This window comes from Gymnoscopelus braueri (genome assembly GCF_963280865.1).
Source record: "Gymnoscopelus braueri genome assembly, chromosome: 22".
Lineage (NCBI taxonomy): Eukaryota > Metazoa > Chordata > Actinopteri > Myctophiformes > Myctophidae > Gymnoscopelus > Gymnoscopelus braueri.
In genome coordinates this window covers 1,471,293-1,495,995 of record NC_137624.1, presented here as the reverse complement: position 1 = coordinate 1,495,995, position 24,703 = coordinate 1,471,293, and the positions used below count along the sequence as shown (strand labels likewise).

Here is a 24,703-nt window from a genome sequence, read left to right as displayed (position 1 = left end):
ATGACTTGGATGCACCTGGGACGTATCATCAGTGTTGTAGATTAACCAGACAGACACAAACAAAAACACATGGACCCTAAGTATTTCTTCTCCTCTGTCATTCAACACAGCCCGTGTTTGTGTTGGCGTTTTCAGCACCCTCTAGTGGACAGACATGTGGAGTATGGATATGATGATGGTCCTTCATATCTAAGGCTTTCCATATACATGGACTTACCTAGCCCCACCCCACACCGCCCACCACAGCGACGGTTTCCACTACAATGAAGTGGGTAGAGTGGTGTGTAAGTGGTACTAAACTGGTGCCTAAAAAGTACCCAGTCTTGGGTAGGTCTGAGCTGGGCTAAGCGGGGCTAAAGCTGTGATAAAGCTGATTGGTCGGCTCACAGCTGTGTCTGTCCACTCAGGTGTCTGTAAAATGTAAACACTACGGTAGCAGTGTTGCCATGTCCACTTATTATAAGCAACATTGGGCTTATTTTTCTGTAAAGTTGCTTGTAAATATTGGTAGTACTTTTACTCCACTACAATTATCTGAAAACATATTAGTTACTAGTTACTTTTCAGATATAAATGATTACATTATAAAACATACATTAAGCCCTATTTTATACCTAGGCTATTTGAAAATAGCCGATCTACAAGCTCACAACGCATCGCATCATTGTAGATCTGCTATTTTCAAACATTTTAGTACTTACTTTTGGTACCTTAAGTACATTTTGATACCAATAGTTTTTGTACTTTTACTCAAGTAATTCCAGACTTTCACTTGTAGAGTGCTTCTACATTGCAGTATTGATACTTTTACTTAAGTAAAACATTTGAGTACTTTTTCCACCACTGCTTGTTTCTAAAATGTAGTTGATTATTTGGGGCTTGTTTCATATGTTGTTGAAACCAGTGGTTCTTAAACATTTTCATGTCAAGGACCCCCAAATTAATATGTATTTGTCAACATTATATATGTATATATTTTTTTTAAATAGCAGATGCACACACTCACAATGCGTCGCATCGCTACGCGTTGTGAGTTTGTAGATCTGCTATTTTCAAATAGCCGTAGATAGTCGCTTCTTTTGGGATTGTTTTCATAGACCTGATTGCTTATTTTTTTCTGCTAAACCTGGCAACAATGAATGTGCGACGATACACGCTAATAATGTTTTTTATATAAGTGATGGCAACGTGTTTAAACACCACACAGGTCTTCCCAACAATAGCGAAGATTAAAGTCAGGGTGAACATGGCCAAATAATAACTTAAGAGCCAAACTAGCTCTGAGGAAGCACGCTAGCATTTAGGCTAACCCTGTAGCCTGAGGCTAAGTTGGTGTGTTAAAGAAAGGGGCGTTGATTTCCTTCGGGAGGGGAGGGGAGGGTGGGGATTTTGCGAGTGGGGACTTTTGTGCAATGGAAACGCAAGACATTTTGAAGCGGTGCGGTGCGGTTCTGGACTGTACTGGACAGTGTCGTGCTTATGCTGTGATGGAAAAGCGGCTTAACAGACCAAAACCTTTCTCACACTATTTAACATGGAAAAGGTTTCATTCCAGTGTGAATACGCTGGTGTTTCTTTAGATAACTGAAACTCTTGTCACACTGTTAACAGTGGGAGGACTTTCCTCCTGATTGGACAAGCAGGTGTCTCTTCAGACTTATTGATCCAGTGAAACTCTTGCCACCCTGTTTACAGAGGTAAGGTTTGTCTTCGGTGTGAATACGCTGGTGTTTCTTTAGGTAAGCTGATGAACTGAAACTCTTGTCACACTGTTTACAGTGGAAGAGCTTTTCTCCAGAATGGACAAGCAGGTGTTTTTATTTAGGTGTCCTAACTGTGTGAAACTCTTGTCACACTGTTTACAGTGGTACGTTTTTTCTCCGGTGTGTATACGCAGGTGTTTCACCAGCGTACTTAATTCACTGAAACTCTTGGCACACTGGTACGTTTTTTCTCCGGTGTGTATACGCAGGTGTTTCACCAGCGTACCTGATTCACTGAAACTCTTGTCACATTGTTTACAGAGGTACGTTTTTTCTCCAGAATGGACAAGCAGGTGTCTTCTAACTGTCTAAAACTCTTGTCACACTGTTTACAGTGGTAAGGTTTTTCTCCGGGTGTGGATACGCTGATGTGTCTTCAAATGCTTAAAACACTGAAACTTTTTTCACAGTGTTTACAGTGGAAAGGTTTTTCTCCGGTATGGACACGCTGTCTCTATCTTCAGACTACTTAACTGACTGAAACTCTTGCGACACTGTTTACAGTGGTAAGGTTTTTCTCTGTTGTGCATACGCAGATGTTTCACCAACGTACTTGAATCACTGAAACTCTTGGTACACTGTTTACAGTGATACGATTTTTCTCCAGAATGGACAAGTAGGTGTGTCTTCAGGTGTCCTAACTGTCGGAAACTCTTGTCACACTGTTTACAGTGGAAAGGTTTTTCTCCGGTATGGACACGCTGATGTGTGTTCAGGTTATCAAACCGACTGAAACTCTTGTCACACTGTTTACAGTGGTAAGGTTTTTCTCCTGTGTGGAAACGCTGGTGTCTATTCAGGGAACTGAAACACCCGAAACTCTTGTCACACTCTTTACAGATGTGGGTTGTCTCTCCTGTCCCCTGATGTTCTTTCACTTCTTCCGGATGAGTTAAAGTCATGGTAAACTGGTGATGACTGTAAGATCTCGGTTTGTCTGTGTCCCCTTTCTGGCTGGTTCCAGAGATTATGATTTACCGGAAAACTGCTCGGGGGATCTGTGCATTCCTCGGTATTTGGCAGAAGAGGTCAATATGATGGAATGTTGGAAGGTGAACGATTTGTTCAATCACTGGTCTGTCCGGTTTTCTCTGTAAGGTTCAACCTATCCGTCTCTCTCGAAGGACACTTACATTTATATGAAGTGAAACTCCCATATATAAGGCTGACCAGAGCTCCTGTCTGACATCACACATGCACAAACAGTTGCCATGCATGCCTGTCCCCGCCAGTTTGTGTAGGCGGTGTCGGATGATGGTCGTGCATGTTCCTATTATTGGGCTCAATCTCAATAGTTAGAGAAAACACAGTTTATGTGTGTTGTCATAGACTAGGCTGGTCGGAACATGCCCCTCAGGTTATGCAATACCCGTTGTCAGAGTACCTATTGTCCCTGTTGTACCCGAGTATTTAGTGCAGAAGCCATTAACATAGTATTTGGAGGCCAGTCCATGACGTCAGTACTATAATGTCATATTAATGACATCAGGGCCCTCCATAAAAGGAGATTTGTGATAAATTCAAGGACCCCAGGGGTCTGATACTGATGGGGACTGGAACCAACTGATAGGGAGTCTCCCTATTTCTAATCCTTTCAACACCTGATTGGTAAAAAAAATTGAAAAAAGGAGGGGAAAATTACAGCTAAACCCCATACTAGGTTTGTGTTAAGAACTGCAGTTTTAAATAACATCTGCAACTCCTTTGAACACTGTTTCAGAGACAGGCAATTTAATTATTATTAATCTATACATTTTTGTGTTTCAACTTTAAAATCTGTAGTTATTTTCTTTTGCCACCAGATAGCATCATTTGACCACCAGGTAACATCATTTTTTAGCATTGTTTAAAGCCACACCTCTTTTCCCTGTTGGGGTATAAAGATGAGATGAAGGGCACGTCCTCGTTTTGGATGGAAACGCCTACATTCCTCAGGGTGTTCATAGACCAGCTGCTTTAGCAAGCAAGCTGTTAACTCATTCACTGTCATTGAGTGTTTGATGTGTTCTTTCCCAAAGGGCCAGACTGCTATTGACGTGTTTTCAGTGTTTTTCCACTAGTTGGCACTGCTCGCTGACACATAAGTGACCATTTGATCCTCAGACACACACATCCAGGAGATCACGTGATCCTAAGATTTCCTCCTCCATTCACTTCCTTGTTAATCAATTTTGAAAAATGCCTGTATCTCGCCTCCCTGGTTTTACTCTGCATTTTTTACGAGAAATGTTATATTCAATGGCCTATAACAAGCGAACGGGGGGTCGCGATGACATTTTCTCTTTTTCGCAGAAGCTCAGAGAAACCCTCCGTAATTAGCAACGATCTGGGGATCGATCATACTGGAGATAAATATTCTGTAACACGTAAAATCGATTTATTTACTCTGGCAGTGAATGAGTTAAAGGAGAATTCCGGACATTTTAAGTGTTATCTTTGATGTCTCGTTACTCACCTACCGACGTAAAAAGTGGCGTTCTTTTTTTCCAGAGATTCCCCTGTCGTCATTTTTTAAACCCCCTCCGTTATAATGGGAGCGCGTGGGTTAGGGAAATTCGTCTATTATAACCGATGCAAAGTTATTTTTTTCTCTACTACTAGTCATTGTAGAGTCTCATGATAGTCAAACATGCGCTGAATGTTCCTGAGAGGCTACCGTTAATGGCGAACGATTTAACACTGGTTGCTTGTTTCTCAACCTGGCAACACCGAGTTGCCAGGTTTCTCCCGTGTCCATTTCTCCCGTATGGACACGCTGGTGTATCTGCAGACTACATAACTGACTGAAACTCTTGTCACAATTTTCAATTTTCTCGGAAGCACAGTGAAACCCTCCGTGATTAGCAACCATCAGGGGATCGATCATACTGGAGCTGAATATTCTATGACTACTTAAAAAGGTTAGAAAAATCTAATAACACCCTGGCAGAAGTTAAAAAAACGTATTCATAGTACTGGTGTTTCTTTAAATAACCTGACACACTGAAACTCTTGTCACACCGTTAACAGTGGGAGGGCTTTCCTCTTGAATGGACAAGCAGGTGTCTCTTTAAACTTCTTGATTCACTGAAACTCTTGCCATAGTGTTCACAGAGGTAAGGTTTTTCTCCGGTGTGAATACGCTGGTGTTTCTTTAGGTAGGCTGGTGCACTGAAACTCTTGTCACACTGTTTACAATGGAAGAGCTTTTCTTTAGAATGGACAATCAGGTGTTTCTTCAGGTGTCCTAACTGTCTGAAACTCTTGACACACTGTTCACAGTGGTAAGGTTTTTCTCCGGTGTGAATACGCTGGTGTATCACCAGCGTACTTGTTTCACTGAAACTCTTGTCACACTGTTTACAGTGGAAAGGCTTTTCTCCGGTATGGACACGCTGATGTGTTTTCAGGTTTTCTAACCGACTGAAACTCTTGTCACACTGTTTACAGTGGTAAGGCTTTTTTCCGGTATGGACACGCTGATGTATTTTCAGGTTTAACCGACTGAAACTCTTTTTCGTTGGAGGGTGAACGATTTGTCCTTTAGGCTTCTGTGCACTCACTGGTCTGTCCGGTTCAACCTATCCGTCTCTCTCGAAGGACACTCAAATGTATATGAAGTGAAACTCCCATATATAAGGCTGACCAGAGCTCCTGTCTGACATCACACATGCACAAAGAGTTGCCATGCATGCCTGTCCCCGCCAGTTTGTGTAGGCGTCGGATGATGGTCGTGCACATGTTCTGAATTTGGCATGTTCCTATTAGTGGGCTTGATCTCAATAGTTGGAGAGAACGCAGTGTGTTTGTGTCATAGACTAGGCCGTTCGGAACATTCACCTCAGGTTATGCAATACCCGTTGTCAGAGTACCTATTGTACTCGTTTTACCCGTGTATTTAGTGCTGAATTCATTAACTTAAAACTTAAAAAGTTTACCAGATATCAGACTTGCTACGGCAGCCTAGGGCAACCACACTAATAAGAAACAGTTTTAAATAACATATGCAACTCCTTTGAACACTGTCTCAGAGACATGGCCAATTTAATTATTATTATGACTTTGTATGTTTCAACTTTAAATCTGTAGTTCATTTCTTTGACCACCAGATAACATAATTTTTTAGCATTGTTCAAAGCCAGGCCCCTTTTCCCTGCTGGGGGTATAAAGATGAGATAAAGGGCATGCCCATGTTTTGGATGGACACGCCTACATTTCTCAGGGTGTTCATAGACCAGATGCTTTAGCAAGCAAGCTGTTAAGAATGTGTGGAGGTAGTTCCTTGGCTACGGTGGCCCAGCAGTTTACTAGATTACCCCCCGGACAGAAGAACACAAACGCATGGACACTAACTATTTCTTCTCTGTATGGTCATTCAACACAGCCCGTGTGTGTGTTGGCGTTTTCAGCACCATCTAGTGGACAGACATTTGGAGTGTGGTTATGATGATGGTCCTTCATATCTAACAGACCGAAACCTTTCTCACACTATTTAACGTGGAAAAGGTTTCATTCCAGTGTGAATACGCTGGTGTTTCTTTAGATAACCTGATATACTGAAACTATTGTCACACCGTTAACAGTGGGAGGGCTTTCCCCCTCTATGGACAAGCAGGTGTCTCTTCAGACTTCTTAATTCACTGAAACTCTTTCTACACTGCTTACAGAGGTAAGGTTTTCCTCCTGAATGGACAAGCTGGTGTCTCTTCAGACTTCTTAATTCACTGAAACTCTTGCTACACTGCTTACGGTTTTCCTCCTGAATGGACAAGCTGGTGTCTCTTCAGACTTCTTAATTCACTGAAACTCTTGTTACACTGTTTACAGAGGTAAGGTCTTTCTCCAGAATGGACAAGGAGGTGTGTCTTAAGTTGTCCTACCTGTCTGAAACTCCTGTCACACTGTTCACAGTGGTAAGGTTTTTCTCCAGTGTGAATACGCTGGTGTTTCTTTAGGTCACCTGATTCAATAAAACTCTTGTGACACTGTTTACAGAGGTAAGGTTTTTCTCTGGTGTGAATACGCTGGTGTCTCTTTAGGTAAACCGATGCACTGAAACTCTTGTCACACTGTTGACAGTGGAAGAGCTTTTCTCCAGAATGGACAAGCAGGTGTATCTTCAGATGACTTGTCTGACTGAAACTCTTGTCACACTGTTTGCAGTGGAAAGGTTTTTCTCCGGTATGGACACGCTGGTGTTTTTGCAGACTACTTATCTGACTGAAACTCTTGTCACACTGTTTACAGAGGAAAGGCTTTTCTCCGGTATGGACACGCTGGTGTGTGATCAGGCTAGCTAACCGACTGAAACTCTTGTTGCACTCTTTACAGTGGAAAGGCTTTTCTCCTTTGTGTATACGCAGGTGTATCACCAGCATACTTGATCCACTGAAACTCTTGGCACAATGTTTACATCTGTAAGGCTTATCTACTGAGTGGAGACGCAGGTGTTCCACCAGCGTACTTGATTCACTGAAACTCTTGTCACATTGTTTACAGTGGAAAGGTTTCTCTCCGGAATGGACACGCTGATGTTTCTTCAGGTGGTCTGCCGTACTGAAGCTCTTGTTACACTCTTTACAGTGGTAAGGTTTTTCTCCCGTATGGACATGCTGGTGTATCTGCAGACCACTTAAATGACCGAAACTCCTGTTACACTGTTTACAGTGGAAAGGCTTTTCTCCGGTATAGACAAGCTGGTGTCTGTTCAGGCTATCAAACCTACTGAAACTCTTGTCACACCGTTTACAGTGGAAAGGCTTTTCTCCGGTATGGACAAGCTGGTGTGTTTTCAGGTTATCAAACCGACTGAAACTCTTGTCACACCATTTACAGTGGAAAGGTTTTTCTCCTGTGTGGAAACGCTTGTGTCTATTCAGAGAACTGAAACACCCGAAACTCTTGTCACACTCTTTACAGATGTGGGTTGTCTCTCCTGTCCCCTGATGTGTTTTTACTTCTCCCGGATGAGTTGAAGTCATGGTAAGCTGTTGATGACTGTAAGATCTCGGTTCGTCTGTGTCCCCTTTCTGGCTGGTTCCAGAGATTCTGATTTTCCAGAAGACTGCTAGGGCGATCTTTGCATTCCTTATCATTTGGCAGAAGAGGTCAATACATGGTCTGTTGGAGGGTGAACGATTTGTCCTTTTAGCTTCGCGCTCACGGGTCTCCCGGTCCGGTCCTCTCTGTCAAGTTCAACCTCCCTGTCTCTCTAAAAGGAAGATAATCGGCTGATTGGTTAAACCGGACTCAAGAGCCACTGTGATGGTATCAAGCAGGAGGTGAACCGATATAACCCTTGGCAAGGCAGGGAGAAGGAGGTTCAGTGGGGCCTTCTAATTGTACTGGTATTGATGCTTATTCCTCTGAAGAGAGTTGAAGGTCGCTTGCGTGTCGCTAATGGAATTGAACTCAGCCTGGGGATACCTTTGCTTTTATACGTTTAGCTGCTAATGTTGTGGTGCTAGTGTCATGGTGATATCAGTCATATCCGTATATGGAGCAAGCGATGTCAGTTAGTCTTGTCATTTTGGATGTATCGCTGGTCTCCATATATGGGCCTCCAGGAGGGGTTCTCTGATGTCAGAGCTAGGTATGGTGGTACGTTGTATCTTCTCCATATATAGAAGTCTATGATGTCCGACTTGGGTAGGTCGGTTGTCTCCATATATGGGGATCTCCTTATATGGGAAGGTTGCGACTGAATAGGTCATTTATCCCCCTACATGGGTTTCCGGACATCCTGCCACGGTCTACCTTGCAGTGGTGTCCATTTATGGCTAATGCTGGCAAGTATGCTCTGAATGTTCTCTACATCCCCGTCTCTCTCTATAGTAGAGTGGATTAGCACTAAAAACTGCACTATTTGTAAGAGGGTGAAACTTTCAGCATAGTTAGTATATACCATAACATATATATGACCCCCCACAATAAACGATAAGTCTTCTAGGCATTTTTCATCTTCGTTTTTTCATGTCATATGAAAGCAGGGAATCATAGCTAAAAATTGACATTGTTTGTGCAGTTTGACCAGTTTTCGAGATATGGCTTATAGAATGATGCCTTGTAGAGATTCAGTGAACTGAGAAAACTGCATTCAAAGATTCACTTCTGTGATCTGTAAGATTTTAACACCTATCCCAGCATGCATTGCTGAAATATGGGGGTTTGAGGGGGGCCAGGTAAACACCTCAGATGTGTCCCAGGGTGCATTGTTCTCAAATGGGGGGTGGGGGGCTTTGATAGCTTGGAGCTCAGCTCCCAGGGTCTTGTAGTGAACACTTCACAGTTTTAAAATAAATGGCAAAACTTAGCAAATCTACAAGCTATAGGCTAGTACCTAAATATGTTACCACTACTGGCTTACTGTACCTATTAAACATGAAAAAAATGCCCAAATGGGTCCATTTGGTTTCATTAATGTTGCTACAGTAACCTTGTTTATTCATTCATTTTTAAACAGGACAGTAATGTTACACTGTGCAGAAATCCAAAATAGCTGATCTACAAGCTCACAAGGCGTTGGAGAGCGACGCGTTGTGAGCTTGTAGATCTGCTATTTTCATGTTTTGTGTTTGTGTATGTCGGACTTTGGCGTTGATTGTAAGAGTGGAAGAGTTTGCATCATTTTAATCACAAGGCCCTTACCTTTAAAATGGTATTTAGCTTGACTAGGTAGGTGAAACACACAATAGTGTACACGTGTTTGTTTGTGTGAAAAAAGAAAAAAAGAAAAACGCTTGGTGTTGGTGGTGACCTGGTTGCTTGTTTCTGAAACATTTATCTGGCAACATCGGTATGGCTGGAGAAAAAAGGGTTCGCCACTGCCCCCTGCTGGAACTAGTGCACCAGGATGACTAACATAAACACATTTACACGACAGTTTTAACAAAATATGATTGTTAATACATAATTCTTTGAGGTTTACATTAGACACAAGCCAACAGACTAGTGATACCTTTCAAAACGATTGGGTAGAAATAGTGAATTTTACCGCGATTTCACGATGTCTGGATGGAAAATGAGGATTTGGTTAGCAATGCTAACAAATGCTAGGTCTAACCCAAGCCCCCAGAACCCAGAGGTTGCATTGAAGCGCATTGGACATGCTGGCCATTCATAGGTACTGCAGCTTAAACGGATGGGGCCACTGCACGATGTATGAGCGAAAACGGTTTCGACCAATGGGCTCGACTCACGAGCTTGCGCACAAGCTTGCGCACAGGGCCGCGCACCTCTGTGACGTAAAACGTGTCACTTCTGTGACGCAGAAAGTATCACAGTGGCCCCAAATGGGCTACGTGAGGTCAAATCCTCTGAGAGGTCAAATCCAAGATGGCTGCCAGTCTACTGGGTTTAAATGTCTAATTACTTAAAAAAAAACAAAAAACATTTAAGGCCTTATTTCCAACTAAGTTTGGGTTGCCCATTCATTTGATGATACTTTGGAGATTGCCAGAACCCAAGGCCATACATTAAATAAAGGTCAAGGTAAAAGAAAATGATGACAATGGTAATTATCAAAGTTTAACAGTCTCCAGAACAGAGGCACGTGCAGTACATTTGAGTGCAGCTTTGGTACACTTGCATCGTCCAGTACACCCTTTCGTGCAGCGACAGCGGATTAATTCATGGCACAATTTTGATGCTTAAGAGAGAGTGGTCCAAAATGGTTGTCACCCAGTTGTTTCCTTTGTCCAGCCCCATTCAGATGGCTATGGCATCTCTGGTTCCAGTACCAATGCCTGGTTCCAACAGTTTGCCTGGTAGCAAGTCCACTTGATATGTTGCTTGAGTGCTGCCTGGGTTGGAGGAATGCTCTCTAGTGTTCTTGACTTCAATGTGAAGAGCTGTTTCCTGCCATCATTCACTTCCCTGCACTCACTGGTTCGGTCATACATGAGCACCACAAATCGCTCTAGCAGGAACATTGATCCTTCACTGACCTCACTTTGCATGTGTAGGAGTCTACTGAAATCCTCATTCACCTCTGGGAATGACTTCCAAGTTTCCCAGTCTTCTTTCCTCTGCCAGCGAACGCAGATACAGTGTCACACCCCGTGAAAGACTGGGAGAGTCAAACACTGTGTTGGAGTGTTGGAGTCACTGTGTTGGAGTCACAAAGCCAGTACATACAGCCACATCAATATCAACAGTACGGTCACCTTCTTACACCCCTTTTGCACAGCATCTGCACAGCATCTGCCACATGCAGAAGCAGAGGAGTGTCAGCCTCCTCTTCAGAACATGGGGCAAGGCAGGCCAAGTTTGAATCAACAGGAGAACAGAGGACTCCACTTCCTTGCCCTCTGCTAGAGGAATGTTAATAAATGAATTATCTGAACTACATCAGGTGTCTTACTGTTGGTGTTGCCTATACAAGAGGCCAGTGTTTGTTACACTACCATTTGTTGATTATGAGGAAATCACTGCATTTCTTTTTGGCACATTTTTATTATATAGTATTTAGTGCAGACATAGGTGATTTTTGCCTCTGCCACCAGGGGGGGCAAAGAAAATATATGAACATATATGTTTTTATATATGCAACATATATGTTTATCATATATGTGACCTATACGAAATTGTCCGCCTGCAGATATGTCTCTATATATGTACATATATATCCATATATGTGGCATATATGTGGAAATAGAAGATACATATATTTCCTATATATCCACATATATGCGCGCAGGTGAAAACAAACGCTGTCTGGGGGGTGGGGGAGGGTCTCTTCTATCCACCTGAACAAAAAAATGTAAACCGTGATCGGGCATTTTGATGCTATCGGCCGTTGAATAAGGCTCGTTTTCACCAAAAAAAAGAAGACTAGATGTGTTTTTCTACAAATCATAACATAGGAGTGGACGGAAGTGACGTTTTTTGGGATGCCGTCCATTCCATCTCTGAGTCAGGGGATCATTCTTTTTTTTTTTTAAATTGACAGAGATTTAACACATCGGGTGCCGACCACGGTAAAAAAACGTGTTTTCAATCTTTTTGTTTTTTTCCACAAGGGGGGGGGGGCTAGCGCAACTTGGGAATCACCCACGGTGCCTCTGGAATAGAAGGGACAGATGGATCACCATGCCAAAAAACATGGCTCCCCGTCCGCTCCCGTTCTCCTTGATGAAAACCTCTGCAGCTCCGTAACTTTTTACATTGGGGATAACGAGTCATGGGCGATTACGCCGTAATGGCGACTCGCGTGAGAGATGTTATTGTTCCAGGCGTTAGCCAGGACCATCCATCGTCGTGCACGCATCCATTGTTTATGTGTGGGTGCTCGCCGTGGCGTCCACAGCTATAAACAGCACAGCGTTACAAACGGTGAGATCTCTGGCACTCAAAGTAATCTGTTTTAATAAAACGCTGGCACCGAATGTGTTAATTGACAGTTGGATTTGAAATGACGGAGATCTCCGTCATTGGCAGGGAATGTGTGAAGGTGAAAAGAAATCGGCACCCGCCTGAATGGGCCATTCAGTTTGTTTGTAAAGAGGTTCATAGGTTCAGGATTTGTAGTGCGCCCCCCATCCAGTTATTACACTGGCCCGGGGCGCAGTCCACAGAGAGAGACAAGTAAGAGACAAGCGAAAAATATAGGACAAGACAAAGAAGACTAAACTAGGACAACAAGAACTCAGTCTCTCTGTCAGTCAGTCACAACAGGAGGGAGTAGAAACTAAACACACACAAACACAACCCACAAAACAACATCATTGTCGATGCCAGTGATACCTATGTAATGCCCAGACATCTCACTATCCTTCCGCCGTCGATATATGGATCTCCACGATGGTGTGCCAGAGGTTTTCAGGACACTATGGCTTTAGTCCAGGGGTCGGAAATTGGCCCCCCGGAACTAATTTTTGTCCCGTTAGATTATTTTGAGAATTAAGATTATTTATTGTATTATTTTTTTCATTTTACAATATTGGCCCGACAGTCCCACATATGCACTGCTATAGCTATAATGTCAAAATAGAGCATCTATAAAAACCTTAACAGTGTTGTGTGTTTTACAGTGACCGATAAAAACAGTAACAGTGATGTGGGTCTTACCGTAACTCTAATAAAAATGGTAACAGTGCTGTGTGTCTTACAGTAACTCTGATAAAAACGGTAACGGTGTTGTGTGTCTTACAGTGACTCTGATAAAAACGGTAACGGCCCTGCAGCCAATGACAGCAGCTCGTCGGCAGGAAGTTCATCGGAGTCGGACTCAGAATCTGAAGAGGAGTCGGAGTCGGACTCTGATAAAGAGCAGAAGAAGAAGAAGAGTGTCCACAAGTCCAAAGCCAAGGTACCATCATGGTTTCTCCATCTCATTAGGCACTGGTTCCCAAAGTGTGTTTGGGTCCTCAAGGACCAAGGGGCCCCCAGCATAATTAGTTAATCAGTTTAACCACTAACTTTATATACAGTATTTGCTACTTGAAAATAGCAGATTTACAAATTCACAACGCACCGTGATGCGACGAGTTGTGAGCTTGTTGTGTGTTTGTAGATCTTGTGTGAAAGCAAGTGTTAAATGACTCTAAATTAATCTATATTGTGATAGTATTCATTGCTATAGAGTGTTTCCCCGTCTCTGCAGCTCTTTAATAAACAGAAAATGCATTTTAAGGTCTGGATACCAATTTTATCTAGGACAGGGAACATTTGAAGTGATGAAACAACAAAATAAGCATACAAAATTGGATCTTTAAAACAAATGGGTACTCTGTCCTGATTGGCTGAAATTGGCAACCCAACTGAAAACATTTTAACTTTATTAAAGAGCTGGCGAGACGGGCGACTCCTGTTACTGAACAAACACTATATAGCAATGAATGCTATCACAATATAGCGCTTTAACCTTTAACACATTGAGTGCCATAAACGAGAATCCTCGTGAGGAGATTTATTTATTTATTTTTCCACACAGGGTGCTCTAACGCAACTTTGTAATGATTCACGGAGCTTGAAAAAAGGAGAGGACAGATGTGGATCCGTGCCAAAAAACCTACCTCCTGTTCGCTCCCATTATAACTCCTTGAGAAAAAGCTTCATATCTCCATTTCTTTGTACCGTGGTGGAAACGAGCCGTTTTCGATGGGCGATCACTCTGCAATGGCGCATCGCGTTAGAAATATTATTGTTCTAGGCGATAGTCGGGACCCTCGACTATCGTGCACGGACCCTTTGTTTACATCCGCGTCCTCGGAGTGGCGTCTACAGCCCTAAACAGAGCCGAAAAAAAGGGTTTTACTGTGCTTCCGCGAGAAAGAAAAAAAAGTCATCTCGACCCCCCCAGTCGCTTGTTACAGATGAAGTTGAATATAGCTCAAAAATGCAGGGAGAAAAAAAGAAAAAAAGATACAGCCATTTCCCCAAATACGCTAAGCAGGAAGGGAATGGTGGTTTAGATCTTTCGATCACGTGATCTCCTGGATCTGTGTGACTTGAGGAAGAAAATGGTCACTTGTGTGTTAGAGAACAGAGCCATCTAGTGGAAAACCACTGAAAACAAAAAAGTAATCAAAGTCGTGTAGTCTGGGCCTTTGGAAAAAAAAGTCGTTAAAGTCGTCTTTGGCCGTGAAAGAGTTAAGGAAACAAGTCAAATATATTTATTCTCGGTTGGGCTGTATAGAACATGAAATCGTCCTGCACCCCAACCCATCCATTCAGTTGTGTACAATATTCAGCACGATATAACCCTGAGCCGTACAACATGCTTCCCTGGGAAAGCGGAGAAATCACATTTTACACCCTGCTGGGAAAACGATTTAGTTTGCTCTTTTTTACAGCTTCTTTCCTTTTCCCCTTTTCAGCTCTCACTCCATCACCCCTTGCAACGCCGCGTCACGCACCACAGAAATAGCCGATCTACAAGCTCACGGTGTGTCGCGTCCGCGACACGCCGTGAGCTTGTAGATCGGCTATTTTTTGGGTCTGCGAACACGGGCGTGCAACCAAGGACGAAGCCCCCCTTTCATCTCTTTGTCTCCAACCTGTCCTCTCTGTCTGCGTTGGGAAGGATCCGTTCCTCGCCTTAAGCCTTTCTGCACTGTGAAATTCTCATTACACTCACTTTGATATTTGGGCATCACGCCTCCAGGAATGAATGATGTACGCTTTGTGTGCTTTTCAGACTTTGTGCATGCCTCTGTCTCTAGGTCTTTCACACCTATGTCTCGCTTTTATTATTGTTAAACCTTTATTTAAAGGTAGGGTAAATGTTGCTTTTAACATTTTCTTATAAAGTTTTAAATAGCTCTGTGTTCTGATAGTACTCATTGCTATAGACTCTAGAGTATTCGTTCAGTAACAAACGACTCTCTCTCCAGCTCTTTAATAAACAGACATTTCTCATGTCGGGTTACCGATTTTATCCAATCAGGAGAGAGAACTCACACAGGATACAGATTAAACACATTCGATATTTGCTTCTGGGGATTCTACAAATATCTTCAAAATCCTAACAGTTTTTTGAAAAAACATATGTTGCTATAATATCAGTGGTTTTTCAAACTGTTTCATGTCAAGGACCCCCAAAATTATATGTATTTGACCGCGGACCCCCATCGCAAAATATGTTGTTCCAGGGACACCCATGTTGTTCCAGGGACACCCTAGACGCAAAGATTTGAGTTAAAAATGTTCGCTTTAAAAATATATATATATTCAAAGATTTGCACCAGATTTTTCAAAAAATAGAGCTACAAGCTCATAGCGCGCTTGGAGATGTGCTATTTTTGAATAGCCCAAAGTATTAAAAAAAAAACAGTTTAAGTTGGTTAAACAGAGATACGTTCCCGGTCTAAGAGGGTTAATGATATATTATCATTAAAGTTGTAGTGTTGACTCCTTTGGCCTAACGATTTCAGCGGTGAGATTAGTCTTTGGCTTTAAATCTCTGTGTGTCGTGTTTGCTCAGCCTGCAGTGAAGCACAGCTGAATGTTCTGCTTCTTTATGCGACGTGACTGAAGACTCGCTTGGCCAGGAGGCTGTGAAGGAAGGACAATATAAAAGCAGCCGTACCTTTTTAACCCATTAAGACCGGGCACACATCTGTTTCATTCTTTGGCTATTGAAAAATATCAGATATACGAGCTCATAGCGCAGCACTCTCAGCACTCAGCACTACAGCTTGTAGATCTGCAACTATTTCAAAGATTTGCACAAAATATTCCCTTTAAAAAAAAATATATATATATATATATATATATATATATATATATATATATAGTATGTATATGTTTTAAAGAGAACATTTTTTAACTCCGATCTGTGCTTTTGGGGGGTGGGGTCCCTGGAATAACATATTTTGAGATGGTGGTCCGCGGCCAAATACATATAATTTTGGGTGGTCCTTGACATGGAAAAGTTGGAGCACAACTGATATAGCAGCATTACTGTTAGGATTTAGAAGACAATTTTAGATATGTATTTGACCCCCATCTCAAAATGTGTTGTTCCAGGGACCCCCAGAAGCAAAGATTTGAGTTACAAATGTTCGCTTAAAAAAAATATATATATATTCAGATTTACAAAAATTTGGACGATTTGTCAAAAGATCTACAAGCTCGTAGCGCGGCACTCGGTGCCGTGCTATGAGCTTGTATATCTGCTATATTTGAATAGCCGAAGAAATCAAAAAATGACACAGATGCGTTCCCGGATTGAATGGGTTAAATGCATTTCTATCGGCCGTGTTGTGATGTGAGCGAGACGCGCGCGGTTGTGTCGTAATTTCCACGTCGTCACAGAGCCTGACGGGCCTTCCTGGTCTCGTGAGAGGTGGCGTGTATCGTTTGTGACGTGACGACGTGTGTGACGTGTGTGACATGACTCCGTGCGTGACTGCAGTCGATGAAATGCCACAGATCGTTGCTGTCGGGCAGAAGCCTCTTATCTCCATGTTCTTTGTGGGGTTTTTTTCCCGGAAATTAACGCCCTACTCGATCATACGATCGAATGCTACTGTAAGTGTCGCGTTTCGAGCATGTAAATCTGCTACTTTGCTGTTTTTGAATTTGAATCCTGAAAAGTAAGTTGTTGCAGGGACATGTAAAGGACCTCAAACTTTTTTTCATGTCTCATGTCAAGGACCCCGAAATGAATTTGTATTTGGCTGCGGACCCCCACCTGAAATTATTTTGTACCATAGAAGATTTGTGTTATTAAAATGTAAAACAATAAATATGTAAATCAACGTTGAAAATAGGAGATTTATAAATTGATAAATTTGTCACACTGTGACACGTTGTGAGCTTGCAGATCTGCTATTTTTGAGTAGTTGATGTACTGTACAGTCTATTGGGGTTAAAATGGTTAAACTGATATTGATGCTCTATTGACTAAGTTTGCTGGGGACTTCTCATTTACCCATGGAGGTCCTCAGACCAAGTGTTCCCAAACTTTTCAGGCCGCAACCCCCCAAAATAATCATATTTGGACTGGGGACCCCCCAAAATAATCATATTTGGACTGGGGACCCCCCACCCTGACAAGCTTTGGATATCCTCTTCATAGCACTGGCACACAGATTAACACATGCACTAATTGAGCAGTTTTTGTCCCACATGAAGTGAACAGAGCACATTCTACTTTGAGTGTTTCTCAACCTGGACTAGTGTTGCTAAATGTCGTGTTGTATTGTGTTGCTTTGTTCAGGTGGAAGTGACATCATCACCATCTAAGCAGGAAGTGTCTTTACTGGATCTAGTTGACTGTGAGTACAACTGCTCTCTGCTATAATAATCTGTTTATAGTGTGTGTGTGTGTGTGTGTGTGTGTGTGTGTGTGTGTGTGTGTGTGTGTGTGTGTGTGTGTGTGTGTGTTCTCTCTCCTGATTGGATAGAATTGATATCCCACCCTAACAATGTTATGTTTATTACTAAAGTGCTGGAGAGACGGGGAGACTCTTGTTACTGACCAAACACACAATAACAATGATATTTTAACAAAACAATATCACTTACCCTACCATATCACCCACCTTAGCTGCTCTCCACTGGTTACCCTGTATTTTCAGAATTGATTTTAAGATGTTTCCTGATGACTTTTAAAGCCCTGACTGGACAGGCTCCCAGTTTTATTGTAGATATTGTCTCTGTCGGGTGGAAACCTCATATATCCATCCTGTTAGCATAACCTTTGACTTTACTACTTGTACTGTTAATAATCTTGTTAATAATGTATTAAATCAATCAATCAATCAGATGATTTGAGGCTTGCTAAATCAGTGTCATCCTATCACTTCTGGAAACTCACTCCCTTTGTCTGAATCTTCTTGCCAGTTTAGTGTTTTTGGGCGGTGAAACCGCCCCTATAAGTGAGATTTGGAAAAATGTACAAATATCTTGGGCAGTGAAACCGGCCCTAAAAGTTTGTACAATTATCCTGTGCTGTGATTGGCCAATCACAATCTATTCAGGACTGTGATTGGCCAGTGTCACATGACACATGTGCATAGCCCTATGTGATTGGCCAGTGTCACATGACACATGTGCATAGCCCTATATAAGCAACCATAACTTAAAAAAAACCAATTTATTGTTTTTTTTAAGTTATGGTTTTGTCCATCATAAAGTGTGTTTTACAAAAGATAAATGTATTTATCTTTTGTACATGATTGATCGACTCCATTCAGTATTGTGATTAGCTAGCAAGACACATGCTGACACTAAGTGGCTCTTTCAGATCAAAGCATATATATTGGTTGACTCCATTCAGTATTGTGGTTAGCTAGGAAGACACCGCCCACTTCACACAGGGTGTGATTTTTGGGCGGTGAAACCGCCCCTATAAGTGAGATTTGGAAAAATGTACATTTTCCTGCGCTGTGATCTGGGCCCAGGAAATTAGTAGAATTATCCTGTGCTGTGATTGGCCAATCACAGCCTATTCAGGACTGTGATTGGCCAGTGTCACATGACACATGTGCATAGCCCTATATAAGCAACCATAACTTGAAAAAAACCAAAGTTTTGTTTTTTTCAAGTTATGGTTTTGTCCATCATAAAGAGTGTTTCAATAAATGTATTTATCCTTTGTACATGATTGATCGACTCCATTCAGTATTGTGATTAGCTAGCAAGACACCGCCCACTTCACACAGGGTGTGATTTTTTATTAATTGATTGATTTATTTATCTGGTTTTATTGTTTAATCTCTTTTTTTTTTATATTGTCCTGTGCTCTTTTACCTTGCTCTGTAAAGCATGTATATGCTGTAAACAGATCTTTTTAATGTGTGCTTGGTCATTAAGCATCGTGCGCGTATCTCCTTCTTTGTGTCCAATCCTACAGTCACCGCCCCGCCCCCTGTGACCTCATCCACGACCTCTGCCCTGTCCCCATGCCTCCGATCTGACCTTGAAGGACTTTCCCTGTCTGACATCTCTACTACTGCCGTTCAGGTGTGTGTGTGTGTGTGTGTGTGAGATATGGGAGACACACAGAACGACATTTCCTCCGTCAGTGTACATTAAGTCTTGTTTGTGTGTGTGCGTGCGGGTGTGTGCGTGCGGGTATGCACGCGCATACATACGCACACTAGGGCATTCACGAATACTGTTTTTTGGTATTTGGCTTCGAATACCTAAAGTATGAAATATCGGGTGAAATATCATATTTTTTTCATCCAATACAACAAGCAATTCTCATGAAAGTGCTGTGTTGCAAGCCTTGAAAACAACCAGCGGGACAAAAGGCGGGGTTGGTGAAATAGCAGTCATCGATTGGCGGCCATACATCATAGCAACAAATTCGCAATGCCTCACGGATGGACGCGTTGTGAGCTTGTAGATCTGCTATTTTCGATACTCGACACCGTCCTACGACGGAGCATAGGCACAAGCATGACTGCTGCCGTTGGCTGAAGTGAAACTAGCAAACTCATTCATTCAGTTTATTTAACTTGGAATAACTCAGAAAATGATAGTTCAAGCCTATCCTGTCTATGTTCAACAACAACCACAGTTATGTCCGTCCTTCGGTCGTTACAAGGCTAAGATGCGTTTTGATTTCATGCTCTAACAGCAGGCTATAAATACAAGATCAACTTCACTCCATCGTGACCCGTTTGTTATTAATAATGCTGCACGCTTGTTGGATAAGCATAAGATAAAGTTGTATAAGAAACTTGACATAACCGCAAGAGCTACTGTTATGAGTGTCCTACCAAACTGTGGATATACTCTGCAACAGGAGTGATTGCCACCGGCTACCCAGGACGTCACGACACGTCTCCAATCTAACTTGCTAAACAAACAACAGTAATAAACTCACCAATAGTAAATGAAGTATTTACACACTGTTGTCACCATTGAGCGTAGTAGAGCCATGTTTTTTTCTGCTTTAAAAATAAATCTTTTTGTCATGAGTGCTGCTGCTGTTTTAGCGCCCCACCTACATTGAGTGACGGCACAGCGTCACGTACAGTATGCAATGATTTGACAACAATCAACCATGAAATGGATTCGGAGAACTACCAACACCAGAGCTCACAGATGCATGTCTGCTGTAGAAAAGCCACTGAAAAAAACAAAGCAAAAAACAAAACGATTAAAAAATAATAATAATAATGTTAAAAATAATATCATCGAATAATCGACTGTGATGTGCAGTGTCGAATAGTGATTTTGATAGTTGAATATTCGAATATTCTGTGAATGCCCTAACGCACACGTGTGTATTTGCACGCGCATGGCATGGGAGTCATGGGACACAGAATGACATTTATTCCGTCAGTGTACATTGAGTCTTGTTCCCGTGCGTGCGTGCGTGCGTGTGACAGTGACAGAACATCAGGTGTACGTATCAGAGGAGGCTTGAAATGAGCCTTTTTTCCCCAGTGGGACATTTGTGCTCCAGAGGAGAAGCTGTTGACCTTTTCCTTCCAGTCTACTCATATCTATAACAAGCCTGGTCCACCATGCTATAGCCTCAACCAATGTTTTTACTCACTCTCTCTCTCGCTCGCTCGCTCTCGCTCTCTTCGCTCTGTCTGCTGTGTTGCCAGATTTTGCACAGCAGGTTTAAGAAAACAAGCCCAAAAGAAGCGATAACTATGTTATAAGCCAACATGAGCATCGGCTATTTACATCGTATCATCATATACATCGGCTATTTGAACATAGCTGATCTACATGCTCACACCACGTGTGACACGATGTGAGCTTGTAGATCTGCTATTAAAAAATATATAATAAGGTTGACAAAAATGTAGGTTGACAAAAATGTAACACAATGTGTAATGTTTTTGAAACAAACCATTATTCTTGTATGGTTTGTTATATTTTCAGATGGGGCTCCGTGAAATGCATATTCATTTAGGTGGTCCTTGGCGTGAAGATATTTGAGAACAACATTTAGGAAACAAGCCCAAATAAGCAACTACATGTTAGAAACAAGCCCCAAGGCCAAGAACCTCAACCACCAATATTTACAATCGACTAAACAGAAGAAAGAAAAAAAGCCTAAAGTCGCTTATAATATGCGGACAGGGCAACATTGCCTCTTTTTCTCTCTCACTCCATTGCCGCACTGTGTGTCCAGTCCTCCGTATACTTCCTCCCCCCCCCACCCCATCTCGTTCTTCTCCTCCGCACGCAGTCTGTGTGTCACCTTCCATCTTTCTCTGTCAGCCCTTGTGTCCCTTGTGTCTGTGTGTGTATCTTGTATGTGTGTGATGGCTGACCTTTCCTGCTGTGACGGCTGCTTTCTCTCAGTCTTTTGCAAGTGGATGTTGTGTGTCGATGTGTGTGTGTCTGTGTCCGGATGGGTCTATCTGTGTGTGCCAGTGTCTTGATGTCTGGCTGTGTGTGTGTTGTCTGGTCTCCTCTGGGAGGAAGCTGTCCAGATCGTTGGTTCTTCTTTTCTTGGCTGTCAGGTCTTCACATCTTCCACACGCTGTGGGAATCCTGAGTGTTTCATTTGACTCCCACAGCGTACACATGTATCCAGATGGACCCTTACGGCCGTGGTTCTCAGAGTGTTTCATGTTAAGGAGATGTTTAAGAAATTGTCAATATATTTAATTATGGTCTTATTCATCATGGCTTAGTTTTTATTTAGTTTTCGACAGTGAAAAAAATCGTGGTAGTCAGCAAAATAAACACTGCCTGCCAGCCACCAAAACCTGCCGTTAGCCGCGTCAGTCATTTAGCTGGGGACCCCCTGGAACTCACCCACAAGGACCCCTGGGGTAGGGGAGGGGGCGATATGGCGTTAAAACAGAATCTAATGTCTCCACGATCTGCCTTTTCAGAGAGATTGTATATAGACCGTGATACAGCGAGTGCACATTCTATGAGTAGCAGTTCTATACCTTAATTTATACTCCATGGTAGTCTGTGTCGTTCGTCAAAAAGAACAGATCTGCAAGCTAAGGGCGTGCCTGGACGCGACACGTTGTCAGCTTGTAGATCTGTTCTTTTTGTTCATGCACGCATCCAGAGGCTGCAAAACTGTTGTCACCGGCAGCGCAGCGCACGCAGTAGCAATGAACAGACAGACAGACAGACAGACAGACAGACAGACAGACAGACAGACAGACAGACAGAGAGAGAGCCAGACGGAGGATTTATTTTGGTCCCTAAATAATTTGACATCGGTCTTTGGAACTGGTTTGGATATTCCAAAACCAACACGGTGCAAAAAAAGTTTATTTGCAAAGTTTGCAACGACAATGTTCGAACGTCACTCGACGTTACCGCCAGCGTTCAGCGTTCAACCAAACAGCGAGGGGTCCCCGTATAAATAGTGCAACAGCTGTAGGCTGTAGCACACAGCCGAAACTGCATTTGAGAAAACAAGCGCTGGAAACGGCTGCGTTTGTATGGTACAACACGTTGAAAATGAGGGTTGCATGAAACTGCTGAAAATAGTTGATCAGCAGCAGTAGCCTAGTCCTACAAGTTACTCACTCGCAATTATTTTTGAAACACGGCCGTCCACAGCTGTAGCCTACACGAGTCACATGACATGATAGAACAGCAACATAAAACGCAGCCTTGGTTCAAGGCTATCATAGATGTATTTTATCGAGTCTGACTTTTACTTTTGCATAATTATGCAAATGCCCAAATCGATAAAATACATCTATGATAATCTTGATCCAAAGCTAATAAAAACAAATAGATTACATATATATCTGTCTGGCTGTCTGTCTACAGTATGTATATATCTGTACAGTATACAGTATGTAAGCTATGTATGTACATGTATGTATATAATACACACAGTATGCATGTAAGCTTTGTATAGTATTTATATATATACATGTATGTATGTACGTGTATCAGTCTGTCTGTGAACATAATTGTTAATAATATAGATTATAATATACGGTTGTATAATATTAATAATAATAATTAGGGGTGTGCCGATGCTAATTTCACGATACGATACACGATATTGGGCTCACAATATCGATACAATACGATATATGGCACTTTTTTATTATGAAAATATATGGGGGGGAGAAAAAGCTTATGAAAATATATATGGGGGGAAAAAAGCAAATGAAAACAAATACTTCTGTTTTTGCATTATTATTATTATTGCAAAAAAAAAGAAAAGATACATATCATTGCGAAAATATATCGCGGGACGATATATCGGCACACCCATAATAATATATAAAAATGATGATAATCTTATAACTAATCCTAATAAAAATAATGATAATCTTAAAAATCAACGTTTAAAAATGAATCGCAATAAGATCGTGGATCATGATTCTGACAGAATAAAAATCGCGATATGTGATTTTTTGCCATGTCGCCCATCCCTACCCCGGGGTCCCGGAGCCCCCACTTGAGAACCCCAGCGAAGCACCTCTCATCATTCACCGCTGTGTTGTTGTGCTCAGAGCCTGCCTGTCTGTCACCGTGATTGACAGCTGCCCTCAGAGCGGTGTTTATGCAGCCGGCGTCAGTCAGGTGAAGGCCAGGCGGTGATAACAGACTATAGAAATGCAGATTACAACAGGATAAAGGGCCAGACAGTAATAACGGAGAATAGAAATGCAGATTGCAACAGGATCGGCATCTGATTGAGAGTCAATTCTATGCATAAATACATCATGATTATAAACAACACACACACACACACACACACACACACACACACCCCTTGTACCCTTTTCTCCTTGTGCATATACTCCTAGAAGTGTGCTCGCGCCCACACACACACACACACGTATTACAATATTCATATATTTATGAGGACATCAACATTGTAGGACGCCAATTTCCTGAGTGCCATGTTTAACATGTTTGAGCATTTCAACCGTAAGACTAAAGCAGAAAAAAGCCGATCTACAAGCTCACAAAGACGCTTTGTGAGCTTTTTAACCATGAAACATTTCTCTTGTGGGGACATTTGGTCCTCACAGGTATAGTAATGCAAGCATGCACGCACACGCACGCACACACACACACACACACACACACACACACACACACACACACACACACACACACACACACACACACACACACACACACACACACACACACACACACGGGCCTCTCTGTCATTTCTACATCTCACCAATTATCCCATAGAGGCATTGAGCACAGAATGACTGCATGCTTCTCAAAGACATTTACGTTAACTCACCCCACTCACACACACACACATACACCCCTACACACACACATTTGAACGCACGCACACACGCACACACGCACACACACACGCACATACAGACACATTTGCATTAACCCCGGTCAGTGTCCTCCTACGAGCCGCCGTTCTTCTCTAATAACATTTTGACATTATAGGATCTGTTACAAACGCTTCTTAAACCACCCCGCCCCCCTAACCGGACCCCCCCCCCCCCCGGGCCCCGCTGTGCGTGCGTACGGGTTTCATCTGTGTGTGTGTATGTGCGAGAGCAGGGGTTGAGCTCATGGGCTGATAACTTTTCATTCATAATTAGCAGCCAGTGAGCGGGTGG

At 42.4% G+C, this 24,703-nt stretch overlaps 1 protein-coding gene across 2 annotated transcripts in view; it reads left to right on the top strand.

Annotated features, from left to right (window-relative positions):
- Window positions 1-24,703, top strand: part of ap3b1a (adaptor related protein complex 3 subunit beta 1a) — a 141,895-nt gene that overhangs the window by 74,238 nt on the left and 42,954 nt on the right. For both annotated transcript variants that reach the window (XM_080420082.1, XM_080420083.1), the window contains exons 20-22: window positions 12,894-13,050; window positions 17,407-17,464; window positions 19,045-19,154. In XM_080420082.1, the coding sequence (XP_080276208.1) occupies window positions 12,894-13,050; window positions 17,407-17,464; window positions 19,045-19,154 (325 nt within the window). The remainder of the gene's footprint in view (window positions 1-12,893; window positions 13,051-17,406; window positions 17,465-19,044; window positions 19,155-24,703) is intronic.